Source organism: Amblyomma americanum, chromosome 1, assembly GCF_052857255.1.
Source record: "Amblyomma americanum isolate KBUSLIRL-KWMA chromosome 1, ASM5285725v1, whole genome shotgun sequence".
Classification (NCBI taxonomy): Eukaryota; Metazoa; Arthropoda; class Arachnida; order Ixodida; family Ixodidae; genus Amblyomma; species Amblyomma americanum.
In genome coordinates this window covers 469341841-469361664 of record NC_135497.1, presented here as the reverse complement: position 1 = coordinate 469361664, position 19824 = coordinate 469341841, and the positions used below count along the sequence as shown (strand labels likewise).

Below are 19824 nucleotides of genomic sequence, written 5' to 3'. Positions count from 1 at the left end.
AAAGCCCTTTGCCATATTGTCCAATCTTCGCGTGTTTAGGAGGACAATTTTGAGAAAACCGAAACACAGGTAGGATATATTGGATATGGGCGTTTGCTTTTCAAAGAAGCTGCTGTTTTTCTCTCTTCCTCTCTTCAAAAAACAAACAAAAACAGAGGGGCAAGAATAATTCCCCGCGTACCTTTCTGGCGCACAGGAGCCCGACGCAAGTGGTGTTTCACGACGAACTCATCGCCTCCGGGGCGCCTTCGCGGTCTTCAACGGGCACCCTGCAGGCCCAGGACTTTGGCACGGCCACGACGGCGCCCGCAACTCCCACACACACCCCGGCCGCCGCTGTCACAACCGCAGAGGTAAGCGAATATCGGTACTTTTGGTCTTGGCATGCAGTCGTATGCTGCCAGAAATATCTGGTCGATCAACGATGCAGAATTCGCAGAATAACTGAAGTTTTCTGGGGGCTATCTGTGTCTATGAACGCGCATGCTGAACAGCTGCGGAAGCCGCAGCTGTGAACGTTTAGACTCTGAGTTTCGAGTGGAAACTAAGGTAATCTGGCATCGGATAACCTACATGAAGCGGGTATACGATGCCGAGGGCCACGCGCAACTTCCTCGCCCGCGCTGAATTCTTCCAACAGTTGCACATGCAGCCACCGTCAAATGGGACTTGTTAGAAGGAGTCTAAGTGGAGTTCCCATGATTTTAGAATGATAGCTATACTCTTATCATGACCCCGTCCGGTGAATTTCAGTGTATGACCTCTGGCTCCGCAACTTGAACTCTGACGAAAGAAGAAGGCGCCGACCAAAAGAAAAGATGGGATGACGTTTCGGCTCCCCCACGGGAGCCTTGTTCACAATGAGGCATAACGTAGCTTCGTCCTTTATTTATACACGGCGCATGAGCGACCCAAACACATGGCGTAAATTGGGGGCAAGTTCCCGTCATTTCGATTGATAGAGTGTGCGCTGTCGTCTGAATAATCAGTGATTCCAGATAGAGCCGTGACTTGCTGTCCCTTTATTTTGCAATCACACGTGCTTCGGCCCAGTCTATGTTGTGTGCAGAGGAAACCGAGTGCACGGCAAGCGCATTTTGACCTGCGCGCCGGTTTCTGACGTCACTCTGGTGATCCCGTATTCTTCGTTCAAAGTCACCCGACTCGCCGATATGCACAGATGGGCAGTCCGCACAGGGTGTCGAATACACGACACCTGGGAACTTTTCTTTCTTTAGCTTGTCTTTGACGTGCACAAGCTGACTCCTCAGTTTTTGAGCTGGCACATGCGCGGTCTTAACTTTGTAGGACCGTAATATGCGCGCCAAAGGTTCGCTGATGCCAGGAAAATAGGGGATCGCGGCTCGTTTCTGGGTAGCGGGACTAGCTTGCAGTCTAGGACGTTCCATTTGGCGCTGTACGGAGTTCATGACGTGTACAGGATAGCCCCATGTGGACAAGTCACGTCGTACACGCACATCTTCAGCAATCTGGTCTTCTCCTCTGGAACACATTTCTTTCCGTCGGAGGAGCGATGACACCACAGAACGTTTCTGGCAATCAGAGTGAACGGACTTAAAATGTAGGTACTGGCCGGTGTGCGTGGGTTTTCTGTAAATGGTGAAATTTAGACCTGAGGACTGTCTGGAAACGAGTATATCTAAAAATGGGAGGCGGCCGTTGATTTCCTCTTCAACGGTGAACTGTATGCTAGGCTCCAAACTGTTGAGGTGAGTAGTAAAGTCATGCAATGCTTCTTGAACTCTATAGAGCCACTCGTGTTTCTATAATAGGATGCAACTTAAAAAACAACCGTTGTTAACACTGGGCCATGGTCCGCAGCGTGCTGTATTACTCCGCTAGCCAGCCATAAGAGTACACGAAATCAGCTTTTTAATGCTTGACTTTATTGATTAAGCCAGGTATCAAAATTCTAGAGCTTATAGCTTTTTCCTTCAGATTAGCTTCTGGTTTAGGCGAAAAGAGAAGTTCTAACAACGAACTACGTTTTTGTCGTGGAAGGATGCTGTTCGCCGGTCCTGAATGAGGGCGGAGCTTCACTGCAGACTTAAGTTGTTTCCGACTATAGTCACATACACTACGCCTGCCAGCTGCCATGGAAAGTAGGAGGGCAGAGGGTAGTCACGTACGCCGCACGAGCCTTGGAGAGGAGGAGAAGGATAGTTGCTGCACTGCGCATGCGCGTGGCAACTTCCGCTGGTTGTGTTCGATGCAGCGGCCGCCACGGAGAACTCCTGCAGGTGTGCCCTTTGTTGTCACCGTGTTGCGGAGAGGACGAAATGAGGCGTCCCAGGTGTGCTGCGTAATCCTTCCGTGCCGTCACACACCTTGACCGAGTGGAGCGGGAAAGCGTCTACTGGCACCACATGCGCAGAGCAGGAAAGTGGGGTCTGCATAGAGCGCCGGTGAACTTTGATGCGTTCAATGGAACGCTGGTGGTGCTCAATGCAACGGCCGCCGCGGTGAGCTGTGTCAGAGTTGCGCTCGGTCGCTTTCACCACGTTGCGGAGGAGGAAAGGATGCATCCCACGTGTGCCGCGTAATCCTTCCGTGATGTAACACACCTTGACAGAGAGGGTGCGAAAGCGTCTACTGGCATCACATGCACTGAGCAGGAAAGTGGGTTCTGCGTATAACGCCGGTGCACTTTGATGCGTTCAACGGAACGCTGGTTGTGTTCAATGCAATGGCAGCCGCGGTGAGCTCCGTCAGAGGTGCACTCGGTCGCCATCGCCGTGTTGCGAAGGGTAAAAGGAGGCCTCCCAAGTGTGCCACGTAATTCTTCCGTGACGCCACACACTTTGACCGAGCGGAGGGGGAAAGCGTCTACTGGCATCACATGCACTGGGCAGGAAATTGGGTTCTGCATAGAACGCCGGTGCACTTTCATGCGTTCAACGGAACGCTCGTGGTGTTCAATGCAACGGCCGCCGTGGGGAGCTCCGTCTGACGTACGCTACGTCCCCGCCGCCGCGTTGCGGAGGAGGAAAGAAGGCATCCCAGGTGTGACGCGTAATCCTTCCGTGACGTCATACACCTTGGCCGAGTGGAGTGGGAAAGCGTCAACTGGCATCACATGCGCTGGGCAGGAATTTGGGTCTTGCATACAACACCGGTGCACTTAGACGCGTTCAACGGAACGCTGGTTGTGTTCAATGCAATGGCCGCCGCGGTGAGCTCCGTCAGAGGTGCGCTCGGTCGCTGTCGCTGCGTTGCGGAGAGGAGGAAAGGAGGCATCCCAGATGTGCCGCGTAATCCTTCCGTGACGTCACACACCTTGTCCTAGTGGAGCCAGCACGCTCTAGATAACTTAAGGCCTGGGCCCGGAATATGGAACTCACTCCGACCGCTCAACATATGAGAGCGCTCTAAAATGCCCGGTCCTATTGGTCGCCGGAGCCATTTTGAAAAGTTGCATTATGGGAAGCTGCAATGGCGTCCCGGACGAGAAAAAACACATGACGTTGCACACCTAATTATGCTGGCGGTTTTATACTCTTTTTGCGAGCGCGAAAAGTCGGTCTAGAGAGCTTTAGAGGAAAAATCGTGCTTGGGGCGTCTGCTATTTATTGGTGGCGGAGGCGGCAACGTAGGCGCTAGCAACGACGAAGGACGGTGTACGAGGACGCGTATGGCTTGCCGGACGAGCTGTTCCGTCGCTTATTTCGACTGGATAAGGAGAAAGTGGAGTGGTTGTGCGGCGAACTTGCCGACGAACTGCGATGGATGGATGAACGGACGGACGGACGAACGGACGGACGGACGGATGGATGGATGGATGGATGGATGGATGGATGGATGGATGGATGGACGGACGGACGGACGGACGGACGGACGGACGGACGGACGGATGGATGGATGGATGGATGGATGGATGGATGGATGGATGGATGGATGGATGGATGGATGGATGGATGGATGGATGGATGGATGGATGGATGGGTGGGTGGGTGGGCGGGTGGATGGATGGATGGATGAATACGGCTGAACCCTTTAAATCAGGCGGTGGCTCAAGCCACCCAGCCATGACTTATGCAATTTTACTATTGTCTTGATTTTAGCCACCAATCAGATAAACTTCGCTTGGTGACTTCTACCCGCTTAAAATCTACTTTCCCTTCAGTGTCCATAGACCCCAATGCCTTGGATAAATCAGCCTTGATACTTTCCACTGTAGGGTGAAGCCCTTTACAGAAAATTATCAAGTGTTCAGCCGTTTCCTCCTCCTCTCCGCACGAAACGCGCAACGTGTCTATCTCGTTGTACCTGACTAAATTTACGGCGTACAGACGAGTGCATTGTCGGTTCGGCGGCAGTTGCGGTGCGCACTCTGTTTTTTTGCCTCCGGGGGTTTTCATATGTGTGTCGGCAACGAGCAGACCGTCGGCCTCGCACAACCGACGGTCAGCAAGTGCGTGCGGCGTGTGGCTGAGGCTATATACAAACTCGGCGCTCAGAAGGGATGGGTACGTTTCCCGGTGCACCCCGAGGGAAAGGCTGCAGCGAAGGCGACCTTCCTTCGCCGCGGCACCATCCCCGACGTCGTCGGCGGCGTCGACGGCACGCTGATTGCCATCAAAGCGCCATGGGGTGACCCAGCAAATAGGGCAGCACTCTGGAGCCGCAAAGGATACTACGCGGCGAACACCATGATCGTGAGTAGATTGGTTTTCTGACCGTATGAGTTCGAAAGCCGCGACCTCCACAATTTAAGTTGACGATTAAGTTTGCCTGTGTTCGTGGCAGACATGCGACGCAAACATAAGATCCTTGCGGTCGACCCTCGCTGCCCGGGGTTTTGTCACGATGCCTTTTCTTGGCGTTATTCGTGGCTTCGTCGGAAGGTGGAGCGCTTGCTGCTGGAGGATGGAGAGTTTCTGGGTAAGCAGCCTGGTGATCATCGGACCACTTCTACAGCATACATTCAGCTACAGTACTTCGCCGTGGCTCATACCTAAATGAGGCGGGTTATAACATGGAAGACGTATAACAAAATGATGTATCGTATTTATTTTGGATATTTACTGTTACTACCGGTGCAGAGGCACAAGACATATTGTTACAAAGTGAATCGTATTTTAAGCGGAAAACACCAAGGCAAAAGAGGTGTGCACATGGCTAGTGTTGTGTAAGATATCACAGTACATCATTAAGCCAGAAGGCTGTGCTTACAGAGGTACCCCTTAGTCTTGAGTCTTCTGCATGCCTATGAATTCTAGTACAGCATTCTGGTTTTGGGCTGCTTGGTATGAATCATTTATTACGTAGATAACAACACACTTCACTGCAAATTTTGGTTGTGCAGAAGACAGCGGTTATCCACTAGAGCCGTGACTGCTCACACCAGTGTCAGGGCATCCTGATGCAAACACTGCAGAAGGGCAGTACAACGAGCACATGCCTCAATGCGATGTGTTGTGGAACTTTGCATTGGCGTTCTCAAAAGCCGCTTCCGGTGCCTTCAAAGGTACCGGACACTCCACTACGAGCCGGAGCGGGCGGTGGTCATCATTGCAGCGTGTGCTGTGTTGCACAACATCTGTCTAGAGGAAGCCCTGGCAGCTGACGAAGACACCACTACCGATGACCCTGACAACAATGGGCCACCTCTGCTAGCCGGCTGCTTGGTGGAGACAGGATACCGCATGACCTAACTGCGTGGTAGAGCCATGCGAGACCGTCTCATTGGCCTCTTTGGCACAACTCGTCCGCAGAGGCAAGCACACCTGCCGATGGTGCAGCGACAGCGGCAGCGGCCACAGCAGCGGTAACAGCAGCGGCAACAGCAGCGGCAACAGCAGCAGCAGCACCACGGACAGTAAGCTCTACACCGTCTGGCAGCTGTGGCTGCAATGACTCACCGTGCGCTGGCGTGGCGAGTTGTTGCAGCCACTCTTGCTGCTAGCAGTACAATTTCCTTGTATTAGTGCGTGAGCCCCTGTGTGATGTTATGCCCTTGGACACAGGTAGCCACATTCCAGCCTTTCTAAAATACTCTTTCTTACGCGTGCTTGAAAGCCTCCAGTGTCAAGATATCAAGTGCACACACCAGCTGTTTCTCCACCGAGAGTGATCACCAGTATGCCTTTCAGTGCATCAGCAATCTTACCGCACAGCTCCTGCGCTTTCTCCTTCTCAAGTCGAAATACACGCCGAAACAGCTCGTTCATCAAGTAAAATGCATCCCTGTACACCGTCTTTCGCCGCTGCTTACGTCGACCTGCGCATTTAGCCATACAGCTGCTTGCGGAAACTACGTGTTTGATGAATGTTCACGTGGAAAATCTCTAGTCTGGACAGCTGTTCATACCAGTTTCCCAACTGTAAAACAAAGATGGGAAACAAAAGCATGTAGCATCAACAGTGATTCGCATATGCCTTGTCGATTGCTGCGCAGAGATTGCACAGAAACAGTGGTATCTTACACTGTGGCCAAACGGGCGAGTTGGCTGTACATTTTTAAGGGCGAAGAGTGCGATACACACAGCCGGAAAGCAGATGAAACACAGGACGAGCGCTCGTCCTATGTTTTCTTTTCTTTCTGTTTAAGTATTACGCGCTGTTTGCCCTTAAAAAAAGCTTCATCTTGACTGAAAGCGTGAATGCTAGTAATTAGAGATTTGGTATGTTGTGCATACTTGTAGGCCCGCTGCTGCCCAAGTTTGCACTTTGCTGAAACACATTACATAACTGGTGGAATTCACAGCAAGTGCTATACAAGACATTGCTCTTCCTAGATTTTACTGGAATAAAAAAGCATGTTACGTGTACAAGACACACAAGCATCACAGACGATGATGCCAACATCGCTGCGTTTGAAGTCGTAAAGGGACCCACCCACAAACGAGAGCCATTAACATTGTTGCATCAAATCTTTAAAGGCGGAGCTCAAGCGTCCCCCAAATATTTTTTGCCTGCATTCAACACCTGTTCATAAGTGACATTTGATGAATGCTGGCAAGCCTCATTTTTCGCCAGGCCTCTTGAGGATAGAAAATGTTACAATGCACACAATGGACACTCTAAGGAAAAGCACCAAAGTAATGGGAAAAAAACGATTCAGGAACATGTGAACAAACATAACAGGCACAAAATCGAAGTGTTCAAAATTTATTCAGAATCCCCATATTATGACTCCCCTCATAGCTACAGTCACTTCACAACACTTTGCCCCACATATTGCACCTGAAAATGAAAGAAACCAGGCACTAGAAATTTCATTTTGTGTAGCTGCCGCAGCTGCAGGTAAACAATTGAAAGAAGTGGAAAATAATAGCAGTATATGAGGCTTCCACACATGGCAGAGCTTAAAATACATAAATGGAAGAAAATAAAATGTGTGAAGTATTTGGGCCTGCAGAGCTTACAAGAAATACAAAAATGATGCTATAGCACATAACAGAGCTGACCTCGAAGGTATACATAAATAGAAACCTGGCAGAGAATCAAATAATATAAATAAAGGCAAACATAGAACAGCACTTCAAAAACACAAAATAAAAATGGTACCTTTCTGCAACTGGCAAAGAAGCAAACAATGTAAATAAAAATATACACACCAAGCGGAAATTTCAAAATGCAAACAAAAATTGTTCAATGTGTCTGCACCTGGCAGAAGAGTAAATAATGTTATTGAATAAATATAAACATAAGAAGCTGTTCTTTAATAAATATAAAAACACGAAAATATAGCGAATAAAAATGAACATTTCAATGCGGTGCGGGTGGCTCAAGCTGCATTTGTAAGATCAGAGTCAGTAGGTTCACGTTTCGGATGAGCAGCTCTTGCTGCCCATTTGATGTCCGCACAACATCTGCCACCTCCTGTATTGCCTGCACGCAAAACAGCTCCAATTACAAATTTTTGGAGAAAACCAATATTGAGATCTCGCTTAAGTTTTATGTAAAAGATCAGGTGCTCAGATATTTTGGGCAAAGTATGCTTGTAGAATTCTTCTGTCAGTTTCACAAACTCAGCTGTCCCAACCACGCCCCACAAGATGCGTCAAAACAGAAGTACAGGTGCTCAAAAGAGAGCACCGATATGTATGCTCAAGGTGACAGTTTCGACTTTGCAAAGTGCAGTGTGCACAGTGATTACACACCTCCAGCATGCTCTGCTGAAACACAGCGTCCTGAACGTTCCGGGCCTCAGTAAGGTCTGCCAAACGACAAGATTCATACAGCGTCTGGCGCAGCACCTCGTCGGCCTTATCGTTTTGCCGCCGCTTCCCAAGAAGTCTAGGCGTGGCACGCGATGAGGGCTGCATGGGGGGGGGGGGGGGGGGCTCTGGTGTCTGCTGCTGTGAGGGCTTAGGTGAGGGTTGCGGCGAGGGCACCGGTGTAGCTGTCAGGAAAGAAACAGTGCTCATCACGCATTGCGTCATGTAGTGGAATAAGCAAATCATTTGGTACAACGTATTAGAGGACTCCACATAAATATACAGGACAGGAATCTCGGGCAGCATTGTTGTAGCATATTTAATGTGCACATCTGCTAGACTACTAGGAGATATCGCAGCCTCACTGCAAGAGAAATAAACATTCTGCAGTGCGTGGCAAAGCAAGAGAGAGACAGTTTTGTGGATAGTGAAAAATCACTGCAGTCATTCGGCTACTGCTGCAAATGCTGCAAGCAAGGGCAGTGCTATCACTCTAAAGCAGCTGCGAAAAGGGTAGTATGGAGCTTGAATAATGGCAGGCCAACTCACGGTCTTTGGGACTCACTGTGTCTTGTCGACAACATGCTGGGGGTCCCCGTTCATCTTTTCTGCTGTAACAAAGTAAAAGGTGCGGCTGTTTGGTAATGACAAACCATGAAACTAAAAGAGCACTAGCAATAGAAAAGCAATAAATAATGCCCAACCACTAGTTTATGCATTCCTGCACCTCCTCCGAGGCAAAACTAAATCACAGATTAAATAAACAGTGCTTGTAAGGCGCAAGGCCGAGGCATCATATTTTTAAACGGCCGTCACCTCGTTGCTGAGAATTGATGCGAGCTGGTTCCACAGCTCGCGCTTTTCAACAGCTGTGTATGAGTGTTAGGTCGGCAGAAGCCCGAGCCAAGAGTGGATGGCTCTCCATAAACTCTATTATGGTTAGCTCTTGCTCGCTCGACATTATTCTTGTTGGCGCCATTTCGAGACTACATCTCCCGCGCAGAGAATTGCAGCAGCGAACAGAGCGGGGAAAACAAACAAGCAATAGTTAACGTTCCGTTTTTTAAAGCAGGGCATAACAAGGCAAAACCTTTGCTCTGGGTTCGGGCTAATATGTTTTTTACAGGAACATAAGCGTGTCGTGTCCTGCAGCAACTTATAGCACAGCCAAGAACGAACCAATACAAGCAAGGTTGTTAGTGTATGCCCAACCGCCTTGCTTGGTTCTTGCTCGTTTCCAACTGAATCATTTGTGCTAGACGTTTATGAGGTCAAAAAAGTTGATTTTGCCCAAAACTCCGTACTTCCTGGTCGTCTTGTATTTCCTAAAGCAAAAGAAACAAAATCCAAATCATATACTTTCCATATGACATCTTTAAACCAATAACACAGGCTTACCACAAGCTGTCTTCGTCGATTTTCATGCCTGACGTTTCTTGCAGGTTCCTTTCTGGAGGCTAGTGGCCTTCAGTAGCTTCGATAAGTGTTCTCAGCGCACTTAGGACACCCAAATAGAACCATCATTTTAGACGACGCGTAAAAAAGCAGGAACTAGCCGTGGGATCAGCTGTTTTCTTGAAGGCCGCCATAATTACTGTTTACATCTGCCAGCGCGCCATCACGGCAACAAAAGTTACCCACGAAAGCAGTCATTTTCAAAAGTTGAATGTTCTTCTTGTTTTGCTTCATGTCGGTGAAAGCTGAATACATTTTTTTAAGGAATAAAACCTTATTCACTGCGTGTTCTTATAAGAAAGTTACCATACGGCCTCTTGCCGTGCAAACTGGCCTCTTGTCGCGCAAATAAACGCTTCCGGGGCGGCACCCTACTAGCCATTGGTTGATTCCGCGTTTCGCCACGAGTTGACGCCTCGCTTTGTCGTCATGCTGTCGTCACTTTGTTGCCACGCTCTACAACTTTAAACGAGTTCCGTAATCCGACCCCTGCTGGCTCTTCCTTCCCCCTCTTAGCTACGTCACGCAAAAGAGGCCTACATAGAAGTTCTGTGCAGCACGTTTCGAAGCTACGAGCGATGTAGGGGTGTTGCGGATGAGGCCAGGTAGGTATACAATGGTGAACATCACCTATTCGGAGAAGTCGGAGTTGGGGACGACGGCGACGACAATGCAAACCACTCCGCAAAACGTGACACTCCTTTGATTGCCTCGGGGAAAGCAAAGTCGTGGCACGTCGCGAGATGCTTCCGAACGCAATTTTTTCCTGCACGCTGCCCGTGCACGGAGAGTCTCCGCCTTGTGCTGCGCTTGTGGTTGTGTGTCCGTCGAGGTAATGTGCTAGTGCCTTCATTGTAGCGGAATGAGGATTACCCTCATGCCAGGATATGCCTAACAAGTGCTGCTTGCCCAATTGCCGGATTAATTGCAAATCAGGGCCCCGAAATCAACGTTTTCCAGTTTCCACGAGGTTAAGAACAGAACTCCTGGATCACGGCTATACCACAAGCGAATTTCATTGTGTCACCGCACTCCAAGGTAAGATGTTTGGAACGTCTCCAAATAGTCTCTTCTAAAAAACAGGATAGACTTAGGGCTGCATTATAGAAAAGTGCCCGTAAACCAGGAAGCTCGCTAAATATGTAAGCAGTGAATCCAACACTTCAAGAGATAGCTATCTTGCCAAGTTACAGCTGCTATTTAAACAAAATTGAACTTCCCTGTACGTTTGCGAACTTCACTCGTGCAAGAGGCCTCCAACATCGACGAGCTTACAGAGAGCACCACAACTGCGCCGCTTTCGCACGGCCACAATCCCAACAAAGTTTCCAGAATGTCGTCTGATCTTTCTAAGCCACGCACCTCAAGGGATGTCCTTGACTCGAAGCAAACGCGTCTTGAGTCTGCTGCTTTGAAAAAAGCGCTTCAAGAATCTGCCGAAATATTCCGCAAAGAGCAGGAATTGGATAAGATTCTAAGCTTGAGAGAATATGTAACCAGCAATATACATTCTGACATGTTATCTAAGGAAATGAACGCCTTATTTACTGCACGTATTGAAGAATAAGGTCCAGGCATCAAATATGCAGTTGCAGTAAACGCTGACTTCTTTAAAGCGAAATTTATGGCCCCAGGGCATCCATGATGGGTGAAGGTGTGATGAAAAATGGTGTAGTGATTAAATGAATGCAAAAAGGCTAGCTTATTTGATGAATTCCAGTGGATAAAGATGGTACGGTCCTGCGTCCAGGCAATCTATAAAGCAGGGTTGCTCGGTGAAAGACCCGCTACCTTCAGGTGCCGAATCCTTGTAGGCTTGAGAGGTGGGCAGTCCCACAGCCAGTGATGAATGTCGGCTTCAATGTCCTCGTGTTTACATATCTGACACCCTGGCCGAGGAAACAAATCCCGGTTCAGAGGCCACTTCGGAGTGACGGCAGGTGTGAGGGCAATCCCGACCTGGATCCTCCTATGCGCAACCTCCTCTGCACGGGTAAGACGGCGATTGAGGTGTGGTGGGCGAACCACATTTATTTGATGTCCCGATAGCCGCGGCTGGTGAGCCGGCGGAGCGGGCTGTTGACGTTGCTGGCCTGGTCAGTTGCTGAAAGCGTTCTCTGTTGCACGACCGAGAGCTTCTAGTCTGCGCAGGGCAGGTCCCGCCAACTTCATCCTCATCAGCGCTGCTCGTGATGCCAGCGCCGCTACACATGCCCTCCCCCCCCCCCCCCCCCCCATAGCGCCTTGCGTGATAAAGGAAAAAAAACGGTACGTACAGGTTTGTACAGGTGGGTCAAGTCCAGGAAAAAGGTTGGTGAAGGCCGCCGGGCAGGTCAGACAAACTCCGGATGCTGCGCAAAGTGCGAAGGCAGCCAAAGTATCAGAATGATGACGTAAGGAACAGGCGGGAGAAGTCGAGAAAAAGGGGGCGAGCTATGCGTGCTGCAGTCGGAAGGTCTACTGGTGAGGCCGCCAGTTGTGTTGAAGCGGGCCGGAAAACGCCATTGCAGAAAATGCACCCGCGGCGGGAGTTACGGGCGATATGAGCTTTGCGGACAGGCCGCCATTGGAATCTGAACCTGGCAACGTTTAACGCTAGAACTTTAGCTAGTGAGGCTAGCCTAGCAGTGCGGTTTGAGGAAATAGCGGGAATTAAATGGGATGTGATAGGGCTTCGCGAAGTTAGGAGGACAGGTGAGGCGTATACAGTACTAAAGGACGGACACATACTGTGCTATCGCGGGTTAGAGGATAGACGAGAACTAGGTGTGGGATTCCTCATTAATAAGGATATAGCTGGCAACGTAGAGGAGTTCTACAGTATTCACGAGAGGGTAGCAGCTATAGTAATTAGGCTGAATACGAGGTACAAGCTGAAAGTGGTGCAGGCCTACGCACCCACATCCAGCCATGATGACCAGACCGTTGAAATTTTCTATGAGGACGTAGAATCGGCAATGAATAAAGTAAAATCGCAGTACACTGTACTGATGGGCGACTTCAATGCGAAGGTGGGCAAGAAGCATGCTGACGACCACGCGGTAGGTGTCTGTGGGATAGGCTCTAGAAATAGCAGGGGAGAGTTATTAGTCGAATTCCTGGATAGAAATAATTTACGGATCATGAATGCCGTCTTCCGCAAACGAGAAAACAGGAAATGGACCTGGAATAGCCCCAATGGTGTGATTAAAAATGAAATTGACTTCATACTATGCGCTAAACCTGGCATCATTCAGAATGTGGCCGTCCTCGGAAAGGTGCGTTGTAGCGACCACAGAATGGTAAGGTCTAGAATTAGCTTAGACTTGAAGAGGGAACGGAAGAAGCTAGTGAAGAGGAAGACCATTAACGAGTTAGCCGTAAGAAGGAAAGCACAGGAGTTTAGGATAGCGCTGCAAAACCGATATTCGGCTTTAGCTGAGGAAGATGATCTTGATGTTCATTCAATGCACGATAATCTGACATCAATAATTACGGAGTGCGCAGTAGAAGTAGGCGGTAGGACAGTTCGAAAGGATACCGGGAAGCTATCTCAGGTGACGAAAGATCTGATTAAGAAGCGCCAAAACATGAGGGCATCTAACCCTACCGATGGAATAGAACTAACGGAGATATCAAAGTTAATAAATAAGCGCAAGGTAGCCGACATCAGGAAGTTTAATATGGAGAGAATCGAGCATGCTATAAAGAACAGAGGTAGCCTGAAAACAGTGAAGAGGAAACTAGGCATAGGTAAAAACCAGATGTATGCATTAAGAGACAAGCAGGGCAATGTCATTAACAATATGGATAAGATAGTTAACGTAGCCGAAGAGTTCTACACAGACCTGTACAGTAGCCAATGTAATCAGAGCGCTAATGAGAAAGACAGCAGTGCACAGCAATGCGTCATCCCGCCAGTAACGAAAGGTGAAGTAAAGAGAGCCTTAGAAGCAATGAAAAGGGGAAAAGCATCTGTGGAAGATCAGGTAACAGCAGATCTGTTGAAGGATGGAGGGGACATCGTGCTTGAAAAACTAGCCACCCTGTATACGCAATGCCTTATGACCTCGACTGTACCAGAAGCTTGGAAGAATGCAAACATTATCTTAATTCATAAGAAGGGAGACACGAAGGACTTGAAAAATTACAGGCCGATCAGCTTACTATCCGTTGCCTACAAAGTATTTACTAAGGTAATCGCTAATAGAGTCAGGGCGACGTTAGACTTTAATCAACCAAATGATCAGGCAGGCTTTCGTAAAGGATATTCCACAATAGATCATATTCACACTATCAATCAGGTGATAGAGGAATGCGCAGAATATAACCAACCTCAATATATAGCTTTCATTGATTACGAGAAAGCATTCGACTCAGTGGAAACCTCAGCAGTCATACAGACATTGCGTAATCAGGGGGTAGAAGAGCCTTATGTCCAAATACTGGAAGATATATATAGCAACTGCACAGCTACTATAGTCCTCCATAAAGTCAGCAATAAAATTCCAATAAGGAAGGGTGTCAGGCAAGGAGACACGATCTCGCCAATGCTGTTCACCGCATGTTTACAGGAGGTATTTCGAGGCCTGAATTGGGACCTTGGTGAAAAAACAGCGCACAAGCGCCCTTCTTTCTGTCTGTGTCTGCTTGTGCGCTGTTTTTTCACCAAGATGCAAAACCAACTAGCCCATTCAGCTGCTTTACTGAATTGGGAACAGTTGGGAATAAGCATAAATGGAGAATACCTAAATAATCTGCGATTTCCTGATGACATTGCCTTACTGAGTCACTCAGGAGGTGAACTGCAAATCATGATCAATGAGTTAGACAGGCAGAGCAGATCGATGGGTCTAAAAATTAACATGCAGAAAACCAAGGTAATGTTCAACAGCCTAGCAAGGGAACAACAGTTTACAATTGGCAGCGAGAGCCTAGAAATAGTGACGGAATACGTCTACTTAGAGCAGGTAGTGACAGCTGATCCGGATCATGAGAGGGAGATAACAAGAAGGATAAGAATGGGGTGGAGCGCATATGGCAAATTCTCGCAGATCATGAGTGGCAGTTTACCAATTTCCCTCAAGAGGAAAGTGTACAACAGCATAATCTTACCGGTACTCACCTACGGGGCAGAAACGTGGAGGCTAACGAAAAGAGTTCAGCTTAAGTTAAGGACAACGCAGCGAGCCATGGAAAGAAAAATGATAGGTGTAACGTTAAGAGATCGGAAGCGGGCAGAGTGGGTGAGGGAACAAACACGGGTTAATGACATCCTAATCGAAATCAAGAGAAAGAGATGGGCTTGGGCCGGGCATGTAATGCGAAGGCAAGATAACCGCTGGTCCTTAAGGGTAACGGAATGGATTCCAAGAGAAAGTAAGCGTAGTAGGGGGCGGCAGAAAGTTAGGTGGGCGGATGAGATTAAGAAGTTTGCAGGCAAAGGGTGGATGCAGCTGGCAAAGGATAGGGTTAATTGGAGAGACATGGGAGAGGTCTTTGCCCTGCAGTCGGTGTATTAAGGCTGATGATGATGATGAGCTTTGCGCTGGCCCAGCGGGTACAGACGAAGACATGGCGCGCGGAAACCGTTGGCGTAGAAGAGGAGGGGATGCCTCAGCCGCTGGAAACGGTGATGCGACGGCACACGACACTGGGCTGGAGGTCTGCTGCGTGCCGTGTAGGAAAGTGTTCGAAGTGATGGACGAGGTGGAGCGGCTTAGTGCGAAAAAGAGCTCACTGTGGCAGTAGGACGGGTGGCTGGGGGCACAAGAAGGAAGTGCGGGGCGTAGTTGTCGGAATGGGAAGGATACGGTTGGGCTGTCTCGTCTGTCACGGAGGCACAGGCACTGGTGAAGGCGCCAGGTGGGCAGGGATGCGTGGAAAACGTGTCGGGTGGCGCGTTAGGTGCGACAAGACCCTGGGGTGACGTTCATGGCTGCGTTGTGACAGGAATGAGAGTCGGGCTCACTGTGGTTGGGCCTGAAGGTGCAGGCCAAATTTGGACAAGAAGCGAGTCCGGACCCGGGTCGAGAGAGGATGCTTCGGGTGATGGCCCAAGGGCAGGTGCCACAGCTGAGAAGCAGGGCTGGGCCGCAGGTACCCAGGGACGAAGCTCGCAGGTGGATGACCATCCGTAGGGGCCATTGCAGCAAACTGGGGAGACATCGGGTTGTAGTATGAGTCAGCCGGTTGTGAACTTTGTCAAGAGACCGACGCGTGCTCGCGTGGCACTTGCCAAACCAAGGGTGGGGGCACATTCGGTGGTGGCGAGAGTGGAGAGGCCGGTGTGGGAGCGGTGCCAATGTAGTAGCTGGCGGAGAGAAAACCAAAACAGTTCGGGTAGGGAATGCGGACAGGGGTGGTGGGTCGAGTGGTGCCGCTGCTGCTGAGTCGGGAAGAGGAGCGCAGAAAGTCGGCGGGAGTTACAAGCCAAAATATGCTGTCAGGCCCTTCTTGAAATAGGCGTAGATGTCGGGGCCAGAAAGCGGCAACCGCAGCTGTGCCAGGAGACCGGGTGGGGTTCGTGGCAGCCGTTCTGATAGCGCAGCAGCTGGCTGGACACGTTGTTGACATGAAAGTGCGAGTCCAGCAGCGCCAGCCACAAAACGGGGTCCCTGGCATAAAAAGCTAGCAGGCCGGGCAGCCGAGGTAGGAAGGAGCGCTGATACGGCTCAAGGAGCTCACCGGATGAGGTGGTAGGCGCGTACATTGCGATGAAAAGCTGCCGAAATTCGTGTGCGAACAGCGGGCGTGCAGCGGCAAGGCCAAGTGGAGGGACAGGATGGGCAGGAGCGCTGAGCCGGTGGAAGCGGCGTTGCGTGCGTCAGGGCTGTCATCCGATGTCACCAGAAGTGGTCGGTGAACCCCATTGTTTGGATGTCGCGGTAGCCGCGGCTGGTGAGCCGGCGGAGTGGGCTGTTGACGCTGCTGGCCTGGTCAGTTGCCGAAAGCATTCGCTATTGCACGAGCGATAGCTTCTAGTGTGCGCGAGGCCGGTCGCGCCAACGTCATCCTCATCAGGGCCGCTGGCGATGCCTGCGCCGCTACAGAGGGTTACCGCACACGCCGAGATGAGAGCACGTGTGCGGCACCGGAGGAGTTCTTTTCTTGAAGAAAGGAGTGCAAAGTTGTCCAAATTAAGCAGCCGAGGCAAAAGCTGACTTTATTATGAGAGTTTACTTTTTAAAGACGCCGACAATGAAAATGGCCACCAAGTTCTCCATTCCATCTGTAGCAAAACAGCAAGAAATCGGCGGTGGAGCTATACTTGTGAGCATTGAAACAGCTGCGTTGACCCCCGTCGAAGACCCATATCCGCAAACGAAGACATCTGCTTGCTATGTTGTAATTAGGTGGACGGCGGAAGTGTATATACCTGTCTTTAGAGCAAAATTTTATTAAATACACGTGTCCCGAATAAAAGTACTTGCGAAGCTGTTAATCTAATTAAGTGTGTTTCATTTCGCATTATAGCTGCGCTCCATAAAATTGTAGGTACAGAAATAGGAAAGGTAAATGTTATAAAACAGAGGTAAATTTATTTAAAGGAATTTACAAAGATAAACGTTTGCTGAGAAACACGAGAAAGCGGCAGAGTCGCTGGTATTAGTACCTATAAACAACCTTTAAAAGCTGATTAATTGCCTCTAAATAAATGCCCCGTAAAGTGCCTGCCCTTTATTCTAGCGTTTAGCAGATGAAAATGTGTGGATTGATCAATGGAAGCTTATTTCGTCTGGGTGATCTCAGCCGCGATTCCACAAACTCCACCGTAAGTGGCGGCGACTGTGGGCTTCTTTACGTGACTGCACGGGAGGAGTACTCAGGTCTTCTCAAATTCTCTAGAGGGTGTTGTTGGAGCGGGAAAGCGTCTACTAGGATCACATGCGCAGGGCATGAAAGTGGGTTCTGCATAGAATGCCGGTGCAGTTTGATGCGTCTAACGGAACGCTGGTTGTGTTTCGTGCAATGCTCGCCTGCATCGACCTGAAAGCCCCGAAGTTGATGGTCGAAAGGGCAATGGAGGTTGCGGAAACCACTGGGTTCCCGTACCAGGGTCTCCACCAGGTGTTTGTGAGGGGAAGGGCACTTAGCTTGACCCCAGAGCAACCTTCATGAAACCCCCTTTCTTCAGAAGAAAAAATATCTAACCACCACCACCATCCACAGCCAAAGCACCCGGCCAGCGTTGAGTCCTATATCACAGGAGCTGTCGGTCACATTCGGTTAAGCAGCGTGGAGCCCCTTTAAATTTTTTAGCAAGAAAAGTACAGTGTAACAGGCAAATGCCACGTGGTACACAGGAAAACCGTGTTAAGAATTGGTATAATAAGGCGTGTTTCTTTCGTCTTATTGTCTTTTTGTTTGTTGGAGTTTGTTTTTCTTGCTACAATCTGAACATTTGTCGAACATTATTGATGCTACTTCCTGAAAATGTTGCGCGGCATTGTTCGCCGCTTCGTGTATTGCATGATTTATGAGCATGCCTGTGGACATTCTTTAGCTAGCTGTGGGTTTGACTTTCACCAGTTTCTAGCAGGCGTAAGCCTTCATTAGACCATGCAAGTAAGTTGTACAGCGTCTAGCATATCTGCGGCGCACCCGGCGGTTCTGCTTCTCTGCTCATATCAAGCCACTAAGGGGCGGCCTTTCTCTCAGGGCCTCTTAGGAGATGAAAAAAAAAACATGCTGTGGATTTAAGTTCACGATTTATTGTCGATAACCATGGTCCTAGCAAGGTCAGTTGTTGCTGAAAAAGCGATTTATCACAGCTTTAAGCCATGGACTATTTAAAGCTTACATATAACTTTCGAGATAAGTCACTGAAAGAACCTATACAACAATCTCGATCAACATAGAAGTAGTTTCACATTGCTACAAACTTCCTAGATATGCCGGGTCACATCTATCGTCACAAAGAAGGGAACAAAGCAGTCTTGCGGAGGCTTTCAGCTTAAAGGAACAACGATTGCAAAGCTTGCCGTCAATTATCTTCCCCCCCCCCCCCTCAGCTCTTGAAGAACCATTGACACGATGCTTGAAAAGAAAGCGAAAGCTAGCAAATATAAGCAGTGAGCATACAAACAGTAGCGTACATCAGCTAGCATAATAAAACAACCAAAATAGACGCTGAAAATAGCAACACGAGGGTCCATCACCGCGCCTAATAAGGTTTCAGATGCACTACATACAACAAATCTGGACGCTGTCGGCGCCGCTGCGACTCTGTTGCTCCATAGAGAATAGCACCGTAGTCTAGTTCGCCTATTCCTGTAACTATTTTGTAGGGTCCAAAACAACGCTGCAACAGTTTTTCAGCAGGCCGTCTACGGCAGATTGGCGCCTAAATGCAGACTGCCACCTTGCTTGTACTGTGTGTGTGTCGCGCCGTCGTAGGTTGCAGCGTCGGGCGTCGCTGCGCTGCTGGTCTATGATCTGCAGCCCGGCAAGCAGTCGAGCTTCTGAACGCTGAAGACAGGGTGGCGATGCAGACGTTGAAATTAAAAATGCAGTCAAGGGTAGAAACTAACACAATACTCGGAGAAATTCAGAACGAGTTCAGAAGCGGTAGGAGCCTAGATGATATCCTGTTCATGCTTACCCAGTGCCTAGAAATAGCTAAGCGGAAAACAGACCTTTGTAGTTAACCTTTTTGGACATAAGCGGTGCATACGACAACGCGAACATAGAACTACTGTGGAACATATTAAAAGATGAAGGTACCGGTTATGAGGTAATTGATTTTATACAAGAAATATATCGAGAAAATAAAGTTGAAAAAACCTGTGAAGGAATTAAGAGTACAACTGTCCAGGTACACAAAGGATTGAGGCGAGGTTGTGCAATATAACCGCTACTGTTCATGCTTTATATGATAAGTATGATAAAAAGGCTACATGGAAGCAATCTAGGTTATAATCTGTCGTACAGATTAGGTGAAAAGGTTGCTGAGAAACGACTACCGGGTTTAACGTATGCGCTCGATATTGTGCTGTTAACAGATAGCCAGGAAGAGCTGAAAACTCTGGTTAATTGCTGTGCGGAAGAAAGAAACATTCTAGGTTTCAGTTTTAGCACATCTAAGTCAAGTGCGATGATTTTCAACAATGCAACTGATGCGGATCTTAGAATACAAGGCCATCAAAAACTCCGAGTGTCCGAAAACAAATATCTCGGGGTATTGCTATACGAAGGGCAGATGTAC

At 49.0% G+C, this 19824-nt stretch overlaps 1 protein-coding gene and 1 long non-coding RNA gene across 2 annotated transcripts in view; one reads left to right on the top strand and one right to left on the bottom strand.

Moving 5' to 3' along the window:
- LOC144126207 (uncharacterized) overlaps nucleotides 1-19824 on the top strand; it is a 160573-nt gene that overhangs the window by 69163 nt on the left and 71586 nt on the right. The window contains exon 2 of the mRNA XM_077660220.1: nucleotides 197-353. Within this exon, the coding sequence (XP_077516346.1) occupies nucleotides 197-353 (157 nt within the window). The remainder of the gene's footprint in view (nucleotides 1-196; nucleotides 354-19824) is intronic.
- Nucleotides 8301-12076, bottom strand: LOC144116048 (uncharacterized). Its single transcript, XR_013311695.1, has 3 exons — nucleotides 11915-12076; nucleotides 8733-8794; nucleotides 8301-8368 (listed from the first exon to the last, which is right to left on the bottom strand). It is a non-coding gene; the product is annotated as an uncharacterized LOC144116048 (long non-coding RNA).